The sequence below is a fragment of the Siphateles boraxobius genome, unplaced genomic scaffold (genome assembly GCF_051911475.1).
Source record: "Siphateles boraxobius isolate OS27281-9 unplaced genomic scaffold, OSU_SipBor_1 92, whole genome shotgun sequence".
NCBI lineage: Eukaryota > Metazoa > Chordata > Actinopteri > Cypriniformes > Leuciscidae > Siphateles > Siphateles boraxobius.
In genome coordinates, this window is record NW_027509222.1 from 1923258 (window position 1) to 1944922 (window position 21665).

At 37.2% G+C, this 21665-nt stretch overlaps 1 protein-coding gene across 2 annotated transcripts in view; it reads left to right on the forward strand.

Moving 5' to 3' along the window:
• The window catches only part of hspa4a (heat shock protein 4a), a 33927-nt gene extending 14465 nt beyond the window's left edge, over positions 1 to 19462 (forward strand). The window contains exons 9-19 of one of the 2 annotated variants that reach the window (XM_077224797.1): positions 1902 to 2053; positions 4023 to 4129; positions 5553 to 5686; positions 8117 to 8298; positions 9286 to 9378; positions 11705 to 11860; positions 11946 to 12071; positions 12963 to 13070; positions 13150 to 13269; positions 15859 to 16020; positions 18586 to 19462. In XM_077224797.1, the coding sequence (XP_077080912.1) occupies positions 1902 to 2053; positions 4023 to 4129; positions 5553 to 5686; positions 8117 to 8298; positions 9286 to 9378; positions 11705 to 11860; positions 11946 to 12071; positions 12963 to 13070; positions 13150 to 13269; positions 15859 to 16020; positions 18586 to 18768 (1523 nt within the window). In that variant the 3' untranslated portion in view covers positions 18769 to 19462. The remainder of the gene's footprint in view (positions 1 to 1901; positions 2054 to 4022; positions 4130 to 5552; positions 5687 to 8116; positions 8299 to 9285; positions 9379 to 11704; positions 11861 to 11945; positions 12072 to 12962; positions 13071 to 13149; positions 13270 to 15858; positions 16021 to 18585) is intronic. The other variant, XM_077224798.1, reaches the window with a different exon arrangement.
• Positions 19463 to 21665: the final 2203 nt, after the last annotated feature.

Sequence of the window (21665 nt, forward strand, 5' to 3'; positions counted from 1 at the left end):
CAGCCCTATATGTAAGGTCACTCACAGTCCAGGACAGTAGGTTTTTTAAAAAAAGTTAATTTTAACGGACAGAACTAGATTGGCCGACCCGTAGCTTTACACACTCGCTCAATGGATGGACGATCTGACAGGATTAACGTTACCTCGGTCGAGTGGCATCTACACCTACCTGATAGAGAAAACAAGCATAAAGAGTAACTGAGGGCATATAAATCTTTAGATAACTATGTGCTGAATGGTCACGTACACGACTTGTGTGCTACGATCCGCAGTTCTGCCTAGTCTGCGCAGCGCCAAGGCCAGAAGACGACCATGTAAAGAGTGACATCACAGTGCAATTTTAAAAATGTGAATATATGACCATGGACCACAAAACCACTCACAAGGGTACATTTTTTTGAAATTGAGATTTATAAATCACATGGAAGCTGAATAAATAAGATTCCCACTGATGTACGATTTGTTAGTATATGTCATTATTTGGCTGAGATTTTAACTATTTTAAAATCTGGAATCTGAGGGTGCAAAAAAATCGAAACATTGAGAAAATCGCCTTTAAAGTTGTCCGTTTATTCGCGATTGTGCTGCATTCACTCACAAAAATAAATGTTTTATGTATTTACGATAGGAAATTTACAAAATATCTTCATGGAACATGATCTTTACTTAATATCCTAATGATTTTTGGCAAAAGGAAAATCAATAATTTTGACCCATACAATGTATTGTTGGCTATTGCCACAAGTACTGTATACCCTTGCGACTTGTGACTGGTTTTGTGATCCAGGGTCACAAATTTTCTAGAAATAAAAATTCCAGATACAGCAAATATATTTTTGAACTTTATGTACTTGATTCAGTTTCTTCAAAAGGTCTAGTCAAAATCAATCGCAACAATGTTTACAATCACAGATGATTCACAAATAATCACAATAGTTTAAGAGAACGTTATGCGCAAAATTTGAAATTGGAGCCTGTACTCCGTCGATCCTGGCTGGCACCCAACAACACAACAAAATGACATTATAAGCTCCTTATTTACCCGAATCTGTGCTGGTTTGTATTGGCTGCCTCCAGTTTTCCCTCTGTTTTGCCTCCAGCTAGCGCCGTGATGTAATTGTGATGTCGGCGCAAAAAAGGGTCTATTGGCGGAAGTTCCCGGATTTTGGCGTGTTCACACCGCAGGAACTGGGAACGATTTTAGTTCTAGGAACTCGTTTTGGAGGAACTAATTTATCTCCTACTTCAGAGTCGGTCTAAACCAGCGCTATAGGAATATATACGTATAGTTAGTATACGCTGATTGACCGAACGCATGCGAAACACAAGCACACGCCGTTTTAAAAAGGATTAGAGGATCAGATTATAGCCTATATATTTACTCCAGAAACTAACTCTACGAATATGGATAACAGTCATAGATGAGCATCTTAACATTTACGCTGAGGACAAAAAAACAACTTTAAGGAGACCAAGAGAAAATGATTATGTATTTCTGCTCAGAAACACTGAACATCAACCATACGCTAATATCTTTTCATTACTATCTACTTTCTATGTATAACAGTTCTAATACCGTATTAGACAGGACCGTTAGACAGATCGACTAATGAACTACTAATGAACTAATGAACTACTAGTAAACTAATGAACACGGAGATTGCAAGCGTTGTCCTTCTCAACTGCGTCAAAATAAGTCACAACAACAAGCGTTTCTTACGTCACTTCAGAGTTCATACTGTCGGTGCGAATGCAACCAGGAAAACGTTACGTAATAACTTTTTTTTCTAGAAACAAACTTTGTTGCATTATTTTCCTGTTATCTCTGTGAAGCTGCTTTGAAACTATCTGTATTGTAAAAAGCACTATGTAAATAAAGGTGACTTGACTCCTACAACCAGGGCTGAAGAAAGAGGACATCTATGCGGTGGAGATCGTCGGCGGCGCCTCCAGGATTCCAGCCATCAAAGACAAAATCAGCAAGTTTTTCGGAAAGGAGCTGAGCATGACGCTGAACGCCGACGAAGCCGTGGCCAGAGGATGTGCACTGCAGGTCAGCGCTTCAGTCGTTTCATTTGCTGTTTTGTCACTCGTTTGTTTCTTCATGTGCAAATGCTGAGTTTTGTTGTTGTGAAAATTGAGCATGTATTTCTAAAGCTTGGAACACACCAAACCGACGCCGACAAACTAGCGCTGATGAAAGCCGACTGTGTTATCGCCTCGCGTCGGGGTAAAAAGCTGCACTTGAACACACCGAGAGAACTACAGCCGACTGTTAGCTAGAATGTGCGTTCTGCTCCTGCGTGTAAATGAGACAACTGTCTATTTCTGCAGATATATGCGTCTGTATACATCATTCAAAGAGGGAAACTGACGCTGCAGATACACATACCGTAAACAAAGCAGTGTGTGCTTACCGTTTTGAATATCAATCCTGCTAAACACTTTCTTTATTCCACTCCGCTCATGTTAATATTGAAATATTCTGCAAGAAACACTTAGGTAACATGACGTAACATAAGAACAGCCTTCTATCTGTAGCGTTTTGACTTCTTTGCTCGTCGTTTTGCTATTATTCTCGTGCACTGACTCGTTCACTCGCTGAACAGCCAATCAGAGTTCCCTCTTTCACTGACGCGCAAAAACTGCCCGACGGCCGACCGTTGGCTTGGTGTGTTCCAGGCTTTACAAGCAAAATCCCACTTCTAGTGTAAAAACAGGAAAATGCTTGTGCCATAAAATGTCAAATACATGACTTCCAAACAAATGACCTCATCTTTTAAAACTGACTGCATCCATACAGGCAGCGTGCATCAAATCGCGCAACACGACTCTCTACGCACGCCAGAATCGCCATTGGCTAGTACATTTTTTAGTTAACTCGCCAGATAGAGATAAATGATTCCTCCAAATCAGCTTATCTTTGTAAAATGGCACAACTTTTTAAATATCTGAACATCACTCTTAACATCAGTCAATCAAGCATTATATTACGATATTATGATAATCAAGCATTATTTAATGATAGAACTTTAGTAATTAGAACTAAAACTTGTTAAACATGTATCAATGCATTGCATATTTGTCATTTCAACTGTATTTATTTTTTACAGAAACACTGAATGACCAACAATATCTTATAGTAATTATTATAAAAAGATAATAATACTACTACTAATAACAATATATAATGCACTAAGGATTGATGAGCTGCAGGGTTCGTGAATGTTAATCACGTTATCAGCGTTCGCTCGAACTGATTTGCTGAAATCAAAACTGGGATGGTAATAGATGAGCGCCAGCCAATGAGATTGTGTTTGCGCATTAGTTCCGCCCACTAAAGCGCAATGTGTTGTTTTATGTCAAATTCTTAATCCCATTAATTTATTAAAATAATTATTATACTGCAGTGCACAGATGGCTTTTGTTGATACTAATTTAATTTGATTTAGTTGAATTTACTGCTTAATTTATTAAGAATTAAGAATTTGACATAAAACAACACTCACTCGCTGTCTTTTTTGGCTTGTTTTAGTGCAAACATATGGAGCCTCTGTACACATCACAACGGTACACGGACAATCCTAAGGCAAATAAAATAAAAAGAGCCAGTTGACAGAAAAAATTAGATTCTTCACTCTTGTTATCATTATTAACTTATTTAACATTCAATACACATGCATGAAGTGTAAAACAAGAAGGGCATAGCCTTGTGAAAAAAAGGAAAAACGTGAACATGGCGGTTGCGGTGACTTGTAACAGTATCACGGTATTACAATATTGCGGTTATCACTGTATAATTTTATAATCTACAGCTTTGGTGTATAATTTCTTCACCACATAATTGTGAAAATAATGACTCTGCCTGTCTGGTGGTGCAAATAAAGTAATATTATAAATGTAATTCTTATGACTTGTAATGCTTGCGTTGTCTTATGTAGTTTATTCCCCTGTCCACTTCTCATAATGAAGTGTTTTCCAGTGATTTATCCAACTAACTTGATTGTCTTGTTGTTCCTCAGTGTGCTATCCTGTCGCCCGCCTTTAAAGTGCGTGAGTTTTCCATCACAGACGTGGTGCCGTACCCCATCTCTCTGAAGTGGACCTCGGCCGCTGATGAGGGCGTCAGGTGCGTTCTTGGCATGATTAACTCATTAAGTTAAGCCCTATTCGGACGGGATTGACTTTACAAGGGTAGATGGAGTAATGTCATTTTACCACAGGACGTCTGTAATATTAATGGCCAATGCGTACAGGATTAGAGATCTCAGTAAACTAGCAGAAGTGGGAGAGCAACTCAATTTGCGCATCGCCGTCACACTCCTGTCGTCATGTGTGTATTACGTTGCTTCTGTACGCAAATACATAACTTATATATATAAAACAGTAATGTCCGGTCGAACGATGTATTAATTATCTTCAGATTGGGTTGTGTTGGTAATGGGCACTTACCTAACGCTAAAAGAAATATCGTGCCTCTAACAAAAGCTTTCGATCTTCTTTCTGATCTGAATGGTTTGTGGAAAACACTTGAGTTCGTCCCAGCGTCTAGAACGCAACTGAATGCTTTTTCCAGCGTCTCCATACTTGAAAAACCACGGATAACTACTTTAAACAGGAAATGACTAAATATTTACGTACATATTTACAGCGGGTCTATTCGCACGGGATTCGCATTACCTGAGGTCATTTTTCCGGACCTTTTTACTGAAGTCGCCATAATCTTTACTGACATCAGCCCTATTCACACAGGATTAGTATTACCTGGTGACCTCTATTCATTTGTAATAATTGCGGATGTTGTCTGTGATCTTAATCCCGTGCGAATCGGCCATGTCTGTAATTTGTCAAGTAAAATATTCCCCCGCAAATGACCTGCCATATTTCCTGAACACCGGGGTCCTGTGATAATATCAGTCCCATGCGAATCGGCATCTCGGGTCGTATATAATTTTTCCACGTTTTTTGTTTCCTGTGCGCCTTTTTATCCATCTTTCGAGAAGAATGGAGGCTGCGTGGGAGTGTTTTGATAGTATTTTGGGTGCTGGGACATTTCGCTATACACCATACAACTGTACAATTTGCAGAAAGAGAAAGCTGAAAACCATCAGAAGAGCAAAAACAAAAAGAATGATTAGATGGAGATGAATGACATGTATAGCAGTATGCGGTAAGGCACATTCTTCTGTTTATGATATATCATACAGCTAGACCTATAATAACAAGAAGACATTTCCAAGCAATAGCCTATTGAAATCATATCTGGGAGATAAGTCAGTAATTCGAGAAAATCACAGGCTTTGCTTATCCTGTGCGAACGCGCCACACGAAATTCAGATGTGGGGAGTAATGTCTAATTCACGCGAGGTTCCCCAGATAATACTTATAGGGCTATTGTCTGTAATGATTAATGAGATGCACATTCGGCAGGACTAAAATCACAGAGAAGCTCTGGTAATTATTGCTTTAGCCCACCTCTGCATGTTAAGCTAGTCCTGTCCGAATAGGGCTTTAGTTCACCATTGTAATAGTCATGTTGTCTTGCACTGCAGTGATTGCGAAGTTTTCCCTAAGAACCACGCCGCACCGTTCTCTAAAGTGCTCAGCTTCTACCGGAGGGAGCCCTTCGCTTTGGAGGCCTACTACAACAACCCTAAAGAGTTGCCGTATCCCGATCCTACCATAGGTATGTTGGGAATGCTCTTTGCTTTGCTTAACTGGATTTTAGCACAGTTAAACTTCATTAAATGCATTACAGTAGTCCACACATTTCCCTAAACTAACCATTTTACAATAACGAAGTGTCAAAATGACAAACAAATGGGTTTATTTTACTGTACGTGCACTTGCACATGCAGAACAGGACTGTAAAAATGTGCAGTTTATTGTGTTTCTTCATTCACTTGGCGGCTCTACTCCTAATGCTTGTTCACACTAAGGACAACAACTATAACGATACTGATGAAGTTTTAAAAATCGTTCTAAATTTAAAACGGTTTGCAAAGTCAAAGCCACAATCAGAATCGAACTGAGTTACAAGAGCCTGTGCACTTAAAGCGCCTTATGTTAAAACTGCAGCCTCTGCTTATAATAACCAGAAATCTACTGTGCGTTAGTGTGGACGCTAATGTAGTGATCGTTATAGTCGTCTTTATAGTTATCATTCTTGTTGTGAACAGGCCTTAACCCTAACTTCAATGTAGCATTTATAAAAGTCAACATGAAAGCTGAAAGGTTTGTTGTACATGTTCCTGGTATTTCTTTGACCAACTACTTAGAGCATGTTATTCCACAGAAAAAAATATCATCATACTAAATTTAAAATTTATTATAAATGAATAACTATCATAATAATTATTTTAGTCTACAAAAATACTTTTCTTTACAGCTGAACCCGCTTATGCTATTGGTTTTTAGACAATTTTGCCAATAATTGATTAAGTTATTTCATGCTGATTATTGTTAAATAAATATTCCTTAAATGCATTGTACAAGAAAATACTATTTCAGTCTTTCTACTTTAAAAGTTCACATTTCATTCATTATATTACTTTGCTTCTGTGTAATTATTTTTGAAATTTACTAGAAAAATGGACTGCGAAGAATTTTAATGGACTGGTTAAACTGATAATCATGATTATTTTCCTCAAACTGGTAACACTTTACTAAAAGGTCCCATTAGTTAACGCATTTACTAACTGTAATGAGCAATACATTTGATACAGTATTTATTAATTTTTGTTAACTTTAGTTAATAAAAGTAAAACTATTTGTTGTTAATGTTAGCAATTCCATTTAAATAATCTTTACATATTTAACTTTTGATTTTAATAATATATTAGTAAATGTTAAAATTAATATTTCCTAATATTGATAAATGCTTTAGAAATATTTTTCATTGTTAAATGCAGTTAACAAATGGATCCTTATTGTAAAGTGTCACCCTCAAATTATAATCGTGGTTATTAATCACGATTGTCCTCATTTGACCAATTTCATTATAATATTTTATCATAATTATTGGACGTTCACATAAGCAGGAGAACGTCAACTCTTACGCAGCTTATTTGACCTCATCTAGTTTCCTGATCTATTATATTTATCTTTTATATATATATATGTGTGTGTGTGTTTCACATTAGTGTTTCACACTTCACATTATGAAAACTGGTAAAGCCTTAAGAAGCTTCTCTCAATAGCTAAAACCATATAATTCCTAAGTTTAATTCGAATAGTTCCAAATTATGTTATAGTTTTTCTATTAATCCAACTAAAAAGACTCTGTGTTTTAGCATATGTTGCATACGTGCATTTATTCAGTCACTGAGAAGGTCTGATTGCAGTTTTAGTTGTTGCAAAAGGCACACGTGTAACACAGACGATTATACTTAAAGTGCCCCTATTATGCTTTTTCTAATATGACCTTTCATGAAATGTAGCTGTCGGTGAATGTAAAAGGTCTGCCAAGTTTTAAGATCAAAGTGCAGGGTAAATCTACGTAACAATGAAACTAATTTGCATAATGCCAGTCTATGGTCTTCATTGGCTGCCCGGGAACAACCTCTACTTTGCCCCGCCCTCAAACACTGTAGTTGTAGCTGAGCCTGGAAGAGGCGCTACGTAAGCAAACTTTCTCCACTTTGTACTTCAAAAGGATGAGGACTTGCGCTGGAATTGATACGGTACAACTGACGCCATCGTTTTGTTCGTATCACTGTATTAGAGCTAAGCCTCTAAAGCTGAAATTCAGATATGGTAATAGGCATTTTGTTTTTGACGCATGCTGTAAGCGAACATCTGACCAATCACAACAGACTGGGTCATCTGACCAATCAGAGCAGATTAGACCAATCACAACAGACTGGGCCATCTGACCAATCAGAGCAGAGTTAAAAAGAATTGGTTTGGAGAGACTCTATCGACTTTTTAAGAAATTAGGTAATGCTGCAATATAGATTGTGAAAATTAAAGTGTTTTTTGACTTTTGATGCCTTGTAGGAGACCTCCAAAACAAAATTAGGAACCTTTAAAATAGCATAATAGGGGCTCTTTAATTGAGACAACCTGAAATTGATTAATTGCGCATCCCTACTGACTAATGTGTGCCTGTCCACAGGCCAGTTCAACATCCAGAAGGTGGTTCCTCAGTCGTCGGGCGAGAGCTCGAAGGTGAAGGTGAAGGTGCGTGTGAATGTTCACGGGGTGTTCAGTGTGTCCAGCGCCTCCCTGGTGGAGGTCCTGAAAACTGCAGAGGGAGAAGAACCCATGGAGATGGACACTCCAGCCAAAGAGGACGAGGTAAAGACGTCACTGTGCTCACGGTCTCCCTACATCTGACATCAGCCTGTTTTTAAATGAGCAATAGCTCTAAAAACATTTTAACTTTTGTCATAAATGTGGAGGGAAATCCCGTTTTAATTAATTATCGTTCTTCATCAATACAGAGGTCACTCCTGAAATTGACACTGTTGTTGATGGTGATAATCAGGGTTTGAAATAAACACCCGGCAAATGTGTGTATAAATCAGCTGTGGCGGGAACACTGTCAGATCACGAGCTAATTTGCCGTGTTACTTATATTATGTTTACTCACTTTACTGGAAGTTCGTGTAAGACAAATCTGCACAGATTTAGCGCAAATACTCGTGAGTCATTATGATTTATTAAATACAGCATATAGCAGAATCTGCTCATATCTGGCTTACGTGAACACACACATCACTACACAACAGATAACGGTGCGCTTGTTCATTTGCACTGAAGCAAGAGCGAAGATTAAAAAGCATTTGGTTAAGAGAAAATACATTGCTATTTTACAACATCCTACATTTTTTGATGTTCTTTGTACTGTATTGATCGGTCCACCTAAAACACATTTTTGATGAGGATGGAGGAGATGCTGGAGGACAGGATTTTGTTTGAATAAGAGATTAATGAATGAAATCCAAATTGTATTATAATATATATAACCTGTAACGTAGTTTCGTAGAAGTTCTGAATGGCCGGCAACTTAAAAATTTAGTAGCCAAATTGGCCAGTGAGTGAAAAAGTTAATTTCCAACCCTGGTGATAACCATCGCTATGTTTTGCTATCACTCGTGAAATGCAAAAAACTAACATTTCTAAGGTTCTCAAAATGTCAATCATTGTAAGATTAGGTTAGTAGAAACTAAAAGCTTCTCTTTATTGCGTACACATGCGTAACAATAACGTTTGCCTGCCTGAGCTCTTCAGCATGTATGTGACGGTAGCCATGAGAACATTCATTGTATTTACTCCTTAAAGAACAAGATGCACGTGGATCAAGAAGCACAGAAGGCTCAAGGTGATGAACCGAAAGAACATGCTGACAAGAAATCAGACACTGAAGACATGGAGGTGTGTGAATACACTTGCACACCAACACCATATATTAGGGGTGTAACGGTACACAAACATGACACTTCTGTACGTACCTCGGCATTGAAGTCACGGTTCGGTACAGCGGGGGGAGAAAACTAAACACAAGATTTATTATTTTTTTATTAAATTAAACTGTTTTTAAATAAATGTGTATATATGTTTAACTTAATTATATATCTTAAGGATAAATAAACGATCTTAGCTAATGCTGTAAATAGGGAGCCCTTAATTACACATTACTATAATATTAAAGGTTACATTTAACAACAGAGCCCAAATGATTAAATTCAGTGGCTATTTATTTTTATATATAATGACCAACAATAATCACACAAAAAAAAGAAACGTACTGTAAATTGCACATAAGGCAGGTTTTGCATTAACTTCTAAATCTGATTATAAAGTTAATTTTCTACTCCAATTCATTTTTGAAATATAATTTACACAGTGTCTGTCATAACTTGTTTTCATGACTAATTTATTTAAACATACATTAGATAATCAAGACATTAGTAACAGGTTAAGTGTATATATAATGAATAGGCTAATATAGTGCATATACAAAATCCTTCTCTCTAGTTTTTATTTCTCTAGCGGAAAAACCTGCTGTCCACATTAAATGCCTGAGGTCAATGTAATGCTACGTGAGATATTATTCTCAAGCTGTTTTATTGATATCTTTCCACTGTTGACACACTGGTTGAGAGATGTAAACATAGCGATCATTGTCTCCTCTTCTGCGCTTTTTACTCTTAGCAAATAGCATGGCATTGCTGCACGCCCCCTTGTGGATTGAGTGTGTATCGTCTGTGACTGACTGTATTTGTCGTGTGACTCAATGCACCGAACCGTGACAATCCTTACCGACAAATACATGTACACCCCTACCAAATATACAAAATTATGATAAATGCACGGATTTCAAAATGGCCGCATTGTCAGCTTCCAGTTTCATATTACTGGAAGAGGTCGATTGATAGTATATTGGAAAATATGGCAGATTAATCACAGATCGTCAATTATATGAGCATGCAAAATGAATAATAACTTTCCAAGTTTATGTAAAATGGTCAACTTTCAAGTCAATGACAAAAGGTATGGGAGCTACAACACTGAAAGTAGTCGTTCACTTCAGAATTACAATTTCCTGATAATTTACTCAACCCCAAGATATTCATGTCTTTCTTTCTTCAGTCGAAAAGAAATGAAGGTTCTTGAGGAAAACATTGCAGGATTTTTCTCCATATAGTGACTTCAATGGGGTCCAAATGTGAGTTTCAGTGCAGCTTCGAAGTCTCGACACGATCCCAGCCGAGGAATAAGAGTCTGATCTAGACAAACCAGCGCACATTTTCTAAAACAAAATAAATAAATGTATATACTTTTTAATTACAAATACTCGTCTTGCACTAGCTGTGATGCGCCACACATTACGTCATCACGTTGGAAGGTCACGCGTGATTTAAGCGGAAATACCGACCTAGTGTTTACAAAGACTAAGTCAAACGTCATTTACAAAAAAGTAAAAGGTAAAACAACGATGTCGGGCGATTTTTGAAGTTGGAGGAGAAAAAGAGAGTTGAGTTTTTCAGCTTACGTCTCGTTACCACCTGAGCTTTCCAATGTGATGACGTAATTTGTGGCGCATCACATAGCTAGTGTAAGACGAGCATTTGTGGTTGAAAAGTATTTAAATGTTTGTTTGTTTTTTATAAAACGTGCCCTGGTTTGTCTAGATCAGACTCTTATTCCTCGGCTGGGATCGTGTCGAGACTTTGAAGCTGCACTGAAACTCACATTTGGACCTTCAACCCGTTGAAGTCACTATATGGAGAAAAATCCTGCAATGTTTTCCTCAACCTTAAAGGGATAGTTCACCCAAAAAAGAAAATTCTGTCAGTATTTACTCTCCCTCATGTTGTTCCAACCCCCTAAGACCTTCGTTCTTCTTCGGGACACAAATTTAGATATTTTTGATTTAATCTGAGAGCTGGATCACTCCTCCATAGGCTTCTAAGGGATTGAGTCCTCCAGTCAGTTCACTAGTGTTACAGCGCAGCGCTTCTGTGTTGTACGTCACACGTAGGCTCACTATTGGCCGACGCTGGTCATGTGTGTGATGCGTGTGACGTACAACACAGAAGCGCTGCTTCCCTTTAATTTCTTTTCCACTGAAGAAAGAAAGACATGAACATCTTGGATGACGTGCGTTCAAGTAAATGATCAGGACATGTTAATTCTGAAGTGATTTCCACCTTTAATGTTCCCATTGGAAATTCACTGTGACCATAATCACTTGTAGACTGCACCAGAGGACAACAAACAGGAGAAGAAGAACGATCAGCCTCCGCAGGCCAAGAAACCCAAAGTGAAAACAAAGACGGTGGATCTGCCCATTGAGAACAGTCTGCAGTGGCAGCTGGCTAACGACATGCTCAATCTGTTCGTGGAGAATGAGGTATTGCACACGGCTCAAGAAACGGCACCACAGTGATCAGCTTCTGTAGAAGTCCCAGCTTCTGACTCTGTGTTTCTCTCTACAGGGGAAGATGATAATGCAGGATAAGCTGGAGAAGGAAAGGAACGATGCAAAGAACTATGTGGAGGAGTACGTGTATGAAATGAGAGACAAACTGCATGGAGTGCTGGAGAACTTTGTCAGTGAGGCTGTGAGTGTCTGCATGTGTTTGTTTATTCATAAAGATACCTATGCGATCTTATAAGTAGGGATTGGAATTGAAAACCGGTTCTAAGTCTTATGAACCATCGATATTGTATGCCCTCGAAGTTAACGAGTCCTCCTGCTCTGAGTCCCAGACATATATACAGACTGTGAACTCACAGCTGTCCCTTTTGTCCTTTATCAGACACCATAGATCCTACGCATCTGTGTGTCATGACGTCAAAGCGGTTTGAGCAAAGGAGAGAGGAAGCGACGATCTAAAGCTTGGCTTTATTTGACTAAACAAGATGAAAATTATGCCGTTTGCAATAACTGCAAGGCTGTTATTTCGTGTAAGAGTGCAAATACAAGCAACATGCTTAAACATATATCTACCCATGGTGCTAAATTACAGGAATGCCGTGTTTTTGATCCGCTACGTACAAGCTAGCAGCGCCGTAACCTCAGTTGAACACGGTAATGTAATGCTAAATATCACTGGCGTCTTACAAATAACAGGCATATTCTACGAAAACACTGTATTATGTATAACTATTCCATCCCTTTTTTATATAGAATAGTTTTAATTCTATTATAGAAGGAAGAGTTTCTGACCTGTATGCTTGTGTTTACAGAAGAGCTTTTTATTTATTTTGTAAATCTTATTTATTATTCAGTTTTCTTACTGAAGTGTAAGCTTTAAAACAAATAAAACCACTTGTTTTTTGGCCGAAAAAGCACGACTACTTTTTTCCATACAGTGCTATCAGGAATCGTTAAAGAATCGGATCGATAAGCAGAATCGTCAGTGGGATTGATATTGATAAAATCTTATCAATTCCCATCCCCTACTTAACAGAGATGTTTTTTATTAATTAAGTAACGTTTTTCAATTCAGGAACGAGATTCTTTCTCCTTAAAACTGGAGGACACTGAAAACTGGTTGTATGAAGAAGGAGAGGACCAGCAGAAGCAAGTTTACATTGATAAACTGGCTGAGTTAAAGGTAAACGTGCATGTTGATTTGTTCAAATTAGAACCTGTTGGAAACAATGAATGAACGAACAAAAACTCTTTCCTTCTAGAAACTGGGAGTGCCTATTCAAAACCGATACATCGAGAACGAGGAGCGGCCAAAAGCGTTGGACGAGCTCGGAAGACAAATCCAGCAGTACATGAAAGTTGTAGAGGCTTACAAGGCAAAGGTAATCAATTGTCAAGTCAATAGGGGTGTGACGATGCACTTGGATCATGAGGCGAAAATAATTTTTACTCAATTTAAAAAAAAAAAAAAACCTTTAATGACAAAATATGACTGGAAAAAGTCATGAAATGCAAACCAATGTGGTAATAAAAATAGACCTAAGTGATGGATACTCTTTAAAACGACTTAAAGTACATGTGTACTAACAATGAGGCAATAATAACTGATTCAGAAATAAAATCAAAAACTAGTAATCATGGTTTTACTGAACAACACTATTAAATACATAATGTAATGTACTATGAACTTATGTACATTATGTATTATAACAAAGGCCAGCAAGAGGGTGCAGACGGCCTGGTGTTGTTACTAGGGTTGGGAATCGAGTACTTGAGGTCAGAAATCGGATACTAGTTATAAAATTAATTTCAATTCCTCTTGAATCCTTTATCCATTTCGATATGACTTTAAACCGTTCAAGCGTGAGACGACTCGCTGTTTTCTGTGCCGCAGGAGTGTGTATCAGTGTATTGGATCCGTGCAGCTCTTAAAGTGACAGCAGCCTAATATTCCTGCTGCCGTCTCTATAATAACACTAATCAAACAACAAAACACAAAGAGAAAATTCACTCGTTCTCGACTGAATAACTTTTGTAACTATGTTTGTAATGTATATTTTATCTATAAAGGGCAGTGTTATTTAACATTTGATTAGTGACATTTCTGAAGTAAACTAATCCTTTAATCTCATTTTAGTTCAACATTGATTCAGTTCGGTTCAGTAAAGTGTTGATGTTGTAAAGTTAGATTTGTTATTCAGCTCAGTTCAGTTCATCCGTTAGTGTTAGTGCCGTTAGAGTGAGAAACTACAGACAAAAACAGTGTTTTTTCATCCATCCATCAATTTTGAGTTTTTGTGCCTTTTGGCTTTTCATAAAGTGTATTTTCAGACTAGTGGAAACATAGAAAACATCCGAAATACACTTTTAACTGTATCTTTTAGAGCACTTTATCTATTTGCATCTGTAGATTTCAATTACAGTATATACACTCACCTAAAGGATTATTAGGAACACCTGTTCAAATTCCCATTAATGCAATTATCTAATCAACCAATCACATGGCAGTTGCTTCAATGCATTTAGGGGTGTGGTCCTGGTCAAGACAATCTCCTGAACTCCAAACTGAATGTCGGAATGGGAAAGAAAAGTGATTTAAGCAATTTTGAGCGTGGCATGGTTGTTGGTGCCAGACGGGCCGGTCTGAGTATTTCACAATCTGCTCAGTTACTGGGATTTTCATGCACAACGATTTCTAGGGTTTACTAAGAATGGTGTGAAAAGGGAAACACATCCAGTATGCGGCAGTCCTGTGTGTGAAAATGCCTTGTTGATGCTAGAGGTCAGAGGAGAATTGGCCGACTGATTCAAGCTGATAGAAGAGCAACTTTGACTGAAGTAACCACTCGTTACAACCGAGGTATGCAGCAAAATATTTGTGAAGCCACAACACGCACAACCTTGAGTTGGATGGGCTACAACAGCAGAAGACCCCACCGGGGGTACCACTCAACGCCACTACAAATAGGAAAAAGAGGCTACAATTTGCAAGAGCTCACCAAAATGGGAAAGTTGAAGACTGGAAGTCTCGATTTCTGTTGAGACATTCAGATGGTAGAGTCAGAATTTGGCGTAAACAGAATGAGAACATGGATCCATCATGCCTTGTTACCACTGTGCAGGCTAGTGGTGCTGGTGTAATGGTGTGGGGGATGTTTTCTTGGCACACTTTAGGCCCCTTAGTGCCAATTGGGCATCGTTTAAATGCCACGGCCTACCTGAGCATTGTTTCTGACCATGTCCACCACTTAATGGCCACCATGTACCCATCCTCTGATGGCTACTTCCAGCAGGATAATGCACCCTGTCACAAAGCTCGAATCATTTCAAATTGGTTTCTTGAACATGACAATGAGTTCACTGTACTAAAATGGCCCCCACAGTCACCAGATCTCAACCCAATAGAGCATCTTTGGGATGTGGTGGAACGGGAGCTTCGTGCCCTGGATGTGCATCCCACAAATCTCCATCAACTGCAAGATGCTATCCTATCAATATGGGCCGACATTTCTAAAGAATGCTTTCAGCACCTTGTTGAATCAATGCCACGTAGAATTAAGGCGGTTCTGTATATATTCTCAAGGTTTTTACAGAGGGGTTTGTTCATATATAACTTTCCTGATTTTATACAACATTTTATTCTAAAACAAAATGGCGGAAATGTGTTTGGCGGTTAATATTCACTTTAAGAATATTTTTTGTGATAAATAGAGATATCCAAAATCCCCTTTGTGAAAACCTTTGACTAATATATAAAAAATAATTTTGAACCTGACTTAATCCAATGTTCAGATTTTTGTTCTAGAAATGTAAGCAAAATAGTGCATATTTAATTAGTGCATATTTAAACATACAATCTCAGAAAACACCAGGGGTGTCTCGCCTTAAACTGATAATATTGCTGAATAATCATTGTCTTTTAAACCCCAGGTGTTGTAAGATTTGTATTGATCCCGTTTCTCCAAACTCAGGACGAGCTCTATGATCATCTGGAGGAGCTGGAGGTCATGAAGGTGGAGAAGCAGGTGAATGAAGCCATGACCTGGATGAACAACAAAATGAATCTGCAGAGCAAACAGAGTCTCAGCCAGGACCCAGCGGTTAAAGCCCAAGAGATTCAGGCCAAAACCAAGGTACAAACTCACCGAAACGCTTGATATGTGGATTATGGATTATCCATACATGTCTGAATTGGTGATAACCATTCTGCAAAAATATTGTATTCAAATATTTGGGCTCAAAAAAATTGAATATTCGAATATTCATTTTTTTAAAGCTGCAGTCCGTAACTTTTTTGTTTTAAAAATTATCTAAAATAAATTTTTGAGCAAGTACATAACCAGCTAGTGTTCAAAACGATTTGCTTGCCGTAGCTCGATTCAAAACGGTAAGCTTGTAATAATGTTTTTAACTCCAGTGGTACTGGTTGATTTCTGCGGGAAATTCCAGCATGTGTTTGCGTCATTACGTCACATCTGTACACATAAAGAAGAGTCTCGGCTAGTAGGCTACGAGTGTGAGGATGCTGGAGGTGGAGATGTATAGCCTTTTCTCACAGCACTTGATATAATTAAACTTTTTAATTTGATGGCAGATCAAGAAAGGTTCAAACGACAATCACCAGTGACAACTGGAGACTCACCCGCTGTAAAATACAAAAGACTTCGGGTGGCTACAGAAAAAAAAAGACTCCAACCGGCCCATGCGAAAAAAAGGATAATATTGGAAGGGAATTAAATGTAGTCATGCAATGCTGATGTTGTTAACATTAACAATTTGAGAACGAAGTATAATTTGCACGGTTTGACGGGTATATGATAAGTGATCGTTAGATTTAAACAGCGCGATTTACTGCAATGCTTTTTTCCCCTAGTTGGTCAGAAGAAAAGTGGATGTTACTTGTTCAGGGGACATTTTCCAGTGAAAATCTTATGTTGGTCATACTTCCCAAAAGTATAATCTGTGATTGTCCTCAAATTGCCGAGGCACAACCCGCGTAAAGTTGATAATTCCGCTAATAACTGCAAATACAGATTTCGAACGGAGATGGCAACAAAGAGGAAAAACTACGAACTGCATCTTTAAAGGTGATTTTACGAGAAAGACGTTATTTATTTTTATTTTTTTTTATTTTTTTCTCACCATTTTTGAACAAGCTTACGATTAGGCAATATATAAAACAAGCTTACATTTATATCTTAAGGTTTTCTTTTAGTTGAAAACACATTAAACAATATGTGTAAACAAAATATAATCATAAACAAAAAAAATTTAAGCTCAAGCAGCGTGATCGAAAAAAACGCTAATAAAGCAGACTCCGTCAATTATTGTACAGAATGTACATATACACTCGAGTCAGCATATGATTATCGTGTTTATATTGTTTCATGATCATGTTGAGAAAAACTATAATATCCACGTTTGAGTGAGAAAACGCTCTGTGCTGACAGACGTTGCAGAGACACAAAGATGACAGTATGCTAAGCGAGGTTTCTAACAGCACTTTGTGTTTTCTGTTCCGTCTCCCTCAACGAAAGTTAAAGGAACACGCCGCCGTTTTTTGAAATAGGGGTTATTCACCGACTCCCCTACATTTAGATAGGTGGGCAAACGCATTTTTGTCTCAGTGCATGCATTGTCTTAGTCTGGCAGCGCCGCCGCTAGCTTAGCTTAGCGTAATAAATGGAATCCTTTGTTGCCAGATAGCACGTTGTGAGTAAAAGGGATCCAAAAAAAAAAAAAAAAACGAATTATTTCTTGTGGTCTGCGTACTCACAACGAGTACAAATAGCAATGCCAATTAAGACTAGGCGATTTCCTAGGCAGAGATTGACTTGGGACTATATTGGGGTGAAGCACAGACGAAGCACTGCTACTTGCGCACAGAGATATGATGCAGTTAGGGGATTTCAGGTGTTGCATGATATCTCTGCACCCAAGTGAATACTCGTGAATACGCAGGCCACAAGTAGTAATTAGTTTTTTGGTTTTTTATCACTTTTACTCCCGCATGTTATCCGGAAACAAAGAATTCCATTCATTATGCTAAGCTAAGCTAGCGGCTGCGCTGCCAGACTAAGACAATGCATGCACTGAGACCTATCTAGACCTATCTATGCATTTGCCCACCTATCTAAATGGAGACGCTGAATAACCCCTATTTCAAAAAATGGTGGCGTGTTCCTTTAAAGGAAGCATGTGTCTCGAAATAATTTTGTTATCTGATAAGTTATCATCTCGGCTGCGCTTACCCGGTCGTGAATGCAGTGATGGACAGCTGTCTTCATCATTCGACTGCTGTTTGGATTTCATGTGATTTCTCATTGTGGTGGTGATATGATAACTCCTTTTCATTAATTCATTTGATTAAAAGTAATTCAATTTTGTAATATTTAGTAAGATCTAATCTATTTATAAGATCTAATTTATTCCAAACTTCGCGAGCCAGACATTATGCGTTTAAATACAATCCACTTGTTTAACAGGCTCCACAGCGCCACACAGTGCATGTTATTATAACTGCGAGTTAGTGCTTGTTTGGGATTTATCATGGATTCACTGCATTTACGGCCAGCAAAGCAACGTAGTAAAATTCAAATAGTATTTTATGTTTTGAATAATAATTACAGATCGAAAATTTGAATATTCGTGCACACCCCTAGTCTGAATCTTCTAACTGCAACTTTTCCGTTATACAGGAGCTGTATTCTTCTTGTAATCATATCGTCAGCAAACCTAAGCCCAAAGTGGAGCCTCCGAAGGAGACGGCACCCGAACAGAACGGTCCCGTTAACGGACAGCAGGGTTCAGAGACCCAGCCGGAGGAGAGCCGAGTCCCAGAAACATCAGACGCCAAACTCCCCGAGATGGACATTGACTAACTCCTCTTATATGCCTCTACGTTCGGATTAAAAAGCATAACCCAACCCAGCTAATGTTCTCTTGCTCTTGGTGGCATGTTTCTTTCTTTGTGTTTCACTGTTTAAAAACAGGATACATAGAGATCCAATATTTTTTGTAACTGGGAACAAAACATTGTATAGGAAGAGAAAAAAGGCTTTCAGGATTATAAAGTGAGATGAGCTTGTTTAGTGAAAACATGTTTCTGTTTCTGTTCTACTATTGGGAGTTTATTGGCATTGAAAATTAGTTGCACTTCAAACGTGAGCTTCTTGATTTAGTTTCCGGCAAGCAGAAGCACTGAAACAGAGGAGGAACCTGAAGACTTCTCGAGGCAGAGGCGATGAGCTGCACTGTATGTTTAGGTAGAGTTACTGTTATGCAGTATTTGGTTGTAAAAGGTGCGTCATTCTGTGGCCACTTTTGGGTTTAGTCACGTTTGTTTTACTTTTCTACTCTGCAACCTGTTTGACTGATGGAGACCATGATTTGGTGGCCATCCAGTCATTAATAATGATGAGAATTATAAATAAACCATTCATTTTGGTATACAGGCAAGGATTTATTGGAATGCATAACTCTTATGAGATATTGGATGTACATATTGGTTCACTGTTAGTGTAATTATACTGTCAGTTTACTGAGCTGAAATAAAATCGTGTGGAGGTGTTTTGAGCCGTTTGCTGGAGTGGAAATGCAAAAGGTACAAAAACCTTATGACGTCACCAAAAAAATATACAATACATGCATTGAATACCTAAAATAATTTATATAAATTATAAAATTGTTATCAATTTATAACTCTGTCCAATAGTATGCATCTTAACTAAGTAATCAAATATCTATTTATATGGTCTGAATTTTAAAGTCCCCCTGTAGGCAATATTTTTATCCTTTAAAACTCATCTTCAATCACCAAAATTACATATTTAAATTTTTTTTCTTAAAAAAATGAACCATGCCATAAAATAGCTTGCATGTAACTGGACGTCCATGCCTCATTTAGTATACGCGGTTCAATGAATATGCAAATGAGCCCCGCCTCCACTCACTCAGCTCAGAGATCCACTCGTTGACGATCACACGTTGATCTGATTGGTTACAAGGTCGTTTGTGACGTCAGAAACACTAGCGTGTTTTTGAGACTGTCTTTGGTTCACTGCAGTTTTAAGGAGAAAATACTCAGCAATGCTGTCGACTTATACATTTACACATGGTTTGTCTTATAGCATATTAAAAGCACCATATAAACAAGATTAAAAACTGGATTTTCACCACTGGGGGAACTTTTGGCCATCATAAAATGTAGAAAATCAAACTGACTTTTTAAAAGAAAGTATGTTGTCATGATAGGGTGATGTAAAACATTTGACAAATTGATTTTGGTGAAGCTCGGGTAAATCAATGTAACCATTTATTAAATGAAATGCAAGATCAGAAATGTCCACCCTGTTAGGGACGAATGAACAACAGTTTCACTGTTTATGGGCACTGTGTACATTATCTTAGACAACTCGAGTACTTTTAAAAACATCAGTTAATACGTTATCAGAAAATATAGATATTGTTTTTCAATCATAAGCACTTTCTCACAAACGCGTAATTTTTCATTGCCAGATACAAATTCCTAAAATACGTTTTTGTTTACTTTTTAAAATACTGCATTATTGATACTTAAGTAAATTAAGTAAACACTGAATTATTACTATGTTTTTTTGCTGATTTTTTGAAAGTATTGTAAAATAAATAAAAAAAACACGTAATTGGACAAAATAATAGAGTGGACAAGTGATATAAAGAAAGGATGGATGGATGATTTCCCATCTCTCACATACAACCAGTTACATTACTTTATTTTGAACTGGATTTAGATATTAGATTTTTCCTTAACAGGGTGGACTAAAGTTGACCACATCAAATTTAATATAATGTAATAAATCAAGTTTAATATAATCAATTTAAATAACAGCAGATGTCGCTCGCTTTCCCAAGTTGTTTTCCTGCGATGTGATGACAGCTTTATGATATGATGTCATTTAATTTTTCCAACATATAACAGGGTTGGCAATAAATTATGGGACTATAGCCAAAAACCTTAGAGATTTTAATTGCTTAAATAAATGTATTAATTGAAAAGAATAATTATATACATTAGAGAAAGTCATTACTAAAATGCCCAACTATGGGGACAGAAAAGAAATTGATATAACTTATGGTGGTTCAAAATGCTGTAAAATGTCTCAGATTATTTTTTTTTTTTAAATCAACTTCAATATGCTTATAATTCAAATGGTGTTATTTATGATTGACAGCTTTAAAATTGAGTTCAACATTTTAAGGCAGTAAGATTTTTGTGACCCAAAAGTCACCGAATTCCAGGATTTTTTTTTTTTTTTTTTTTTTTTAAATAAAATTTCAAACATACAATCATCACAATACGTAAACAAATATTATACAACAAACAATAAATAAATACAAGAATAAAATTAATACAAAAAAATAAAAAAATAAATTAAATAGACAGGCTTACAATCTAATTTATAAAAATAAAAAGATTTTTCTATTTTCAACTGAAAAATTTTGAATACATTTCAGTAATTGACATAGCTTTCTTATTTTTAACCCATTTAAGAGACTCAAAATATATATCAGTTTCAATTTGGAAAAGTTTAAAACATGGCCTTGACTTGGAAAATTTAGCTTTATGAATATGGAACTTGCCCAATAAAATAAAAAGATTTACAATATTACATAAAGTTCTATCTCTACAATCAAAATATGTAATAATCTGTTTCCCTTCAAGCGTTATTGTATTCTTTGTTTTAAATGTCACATAATTTTCAACATTTTTCCAAAATGTAATGCAAAATGAACAACC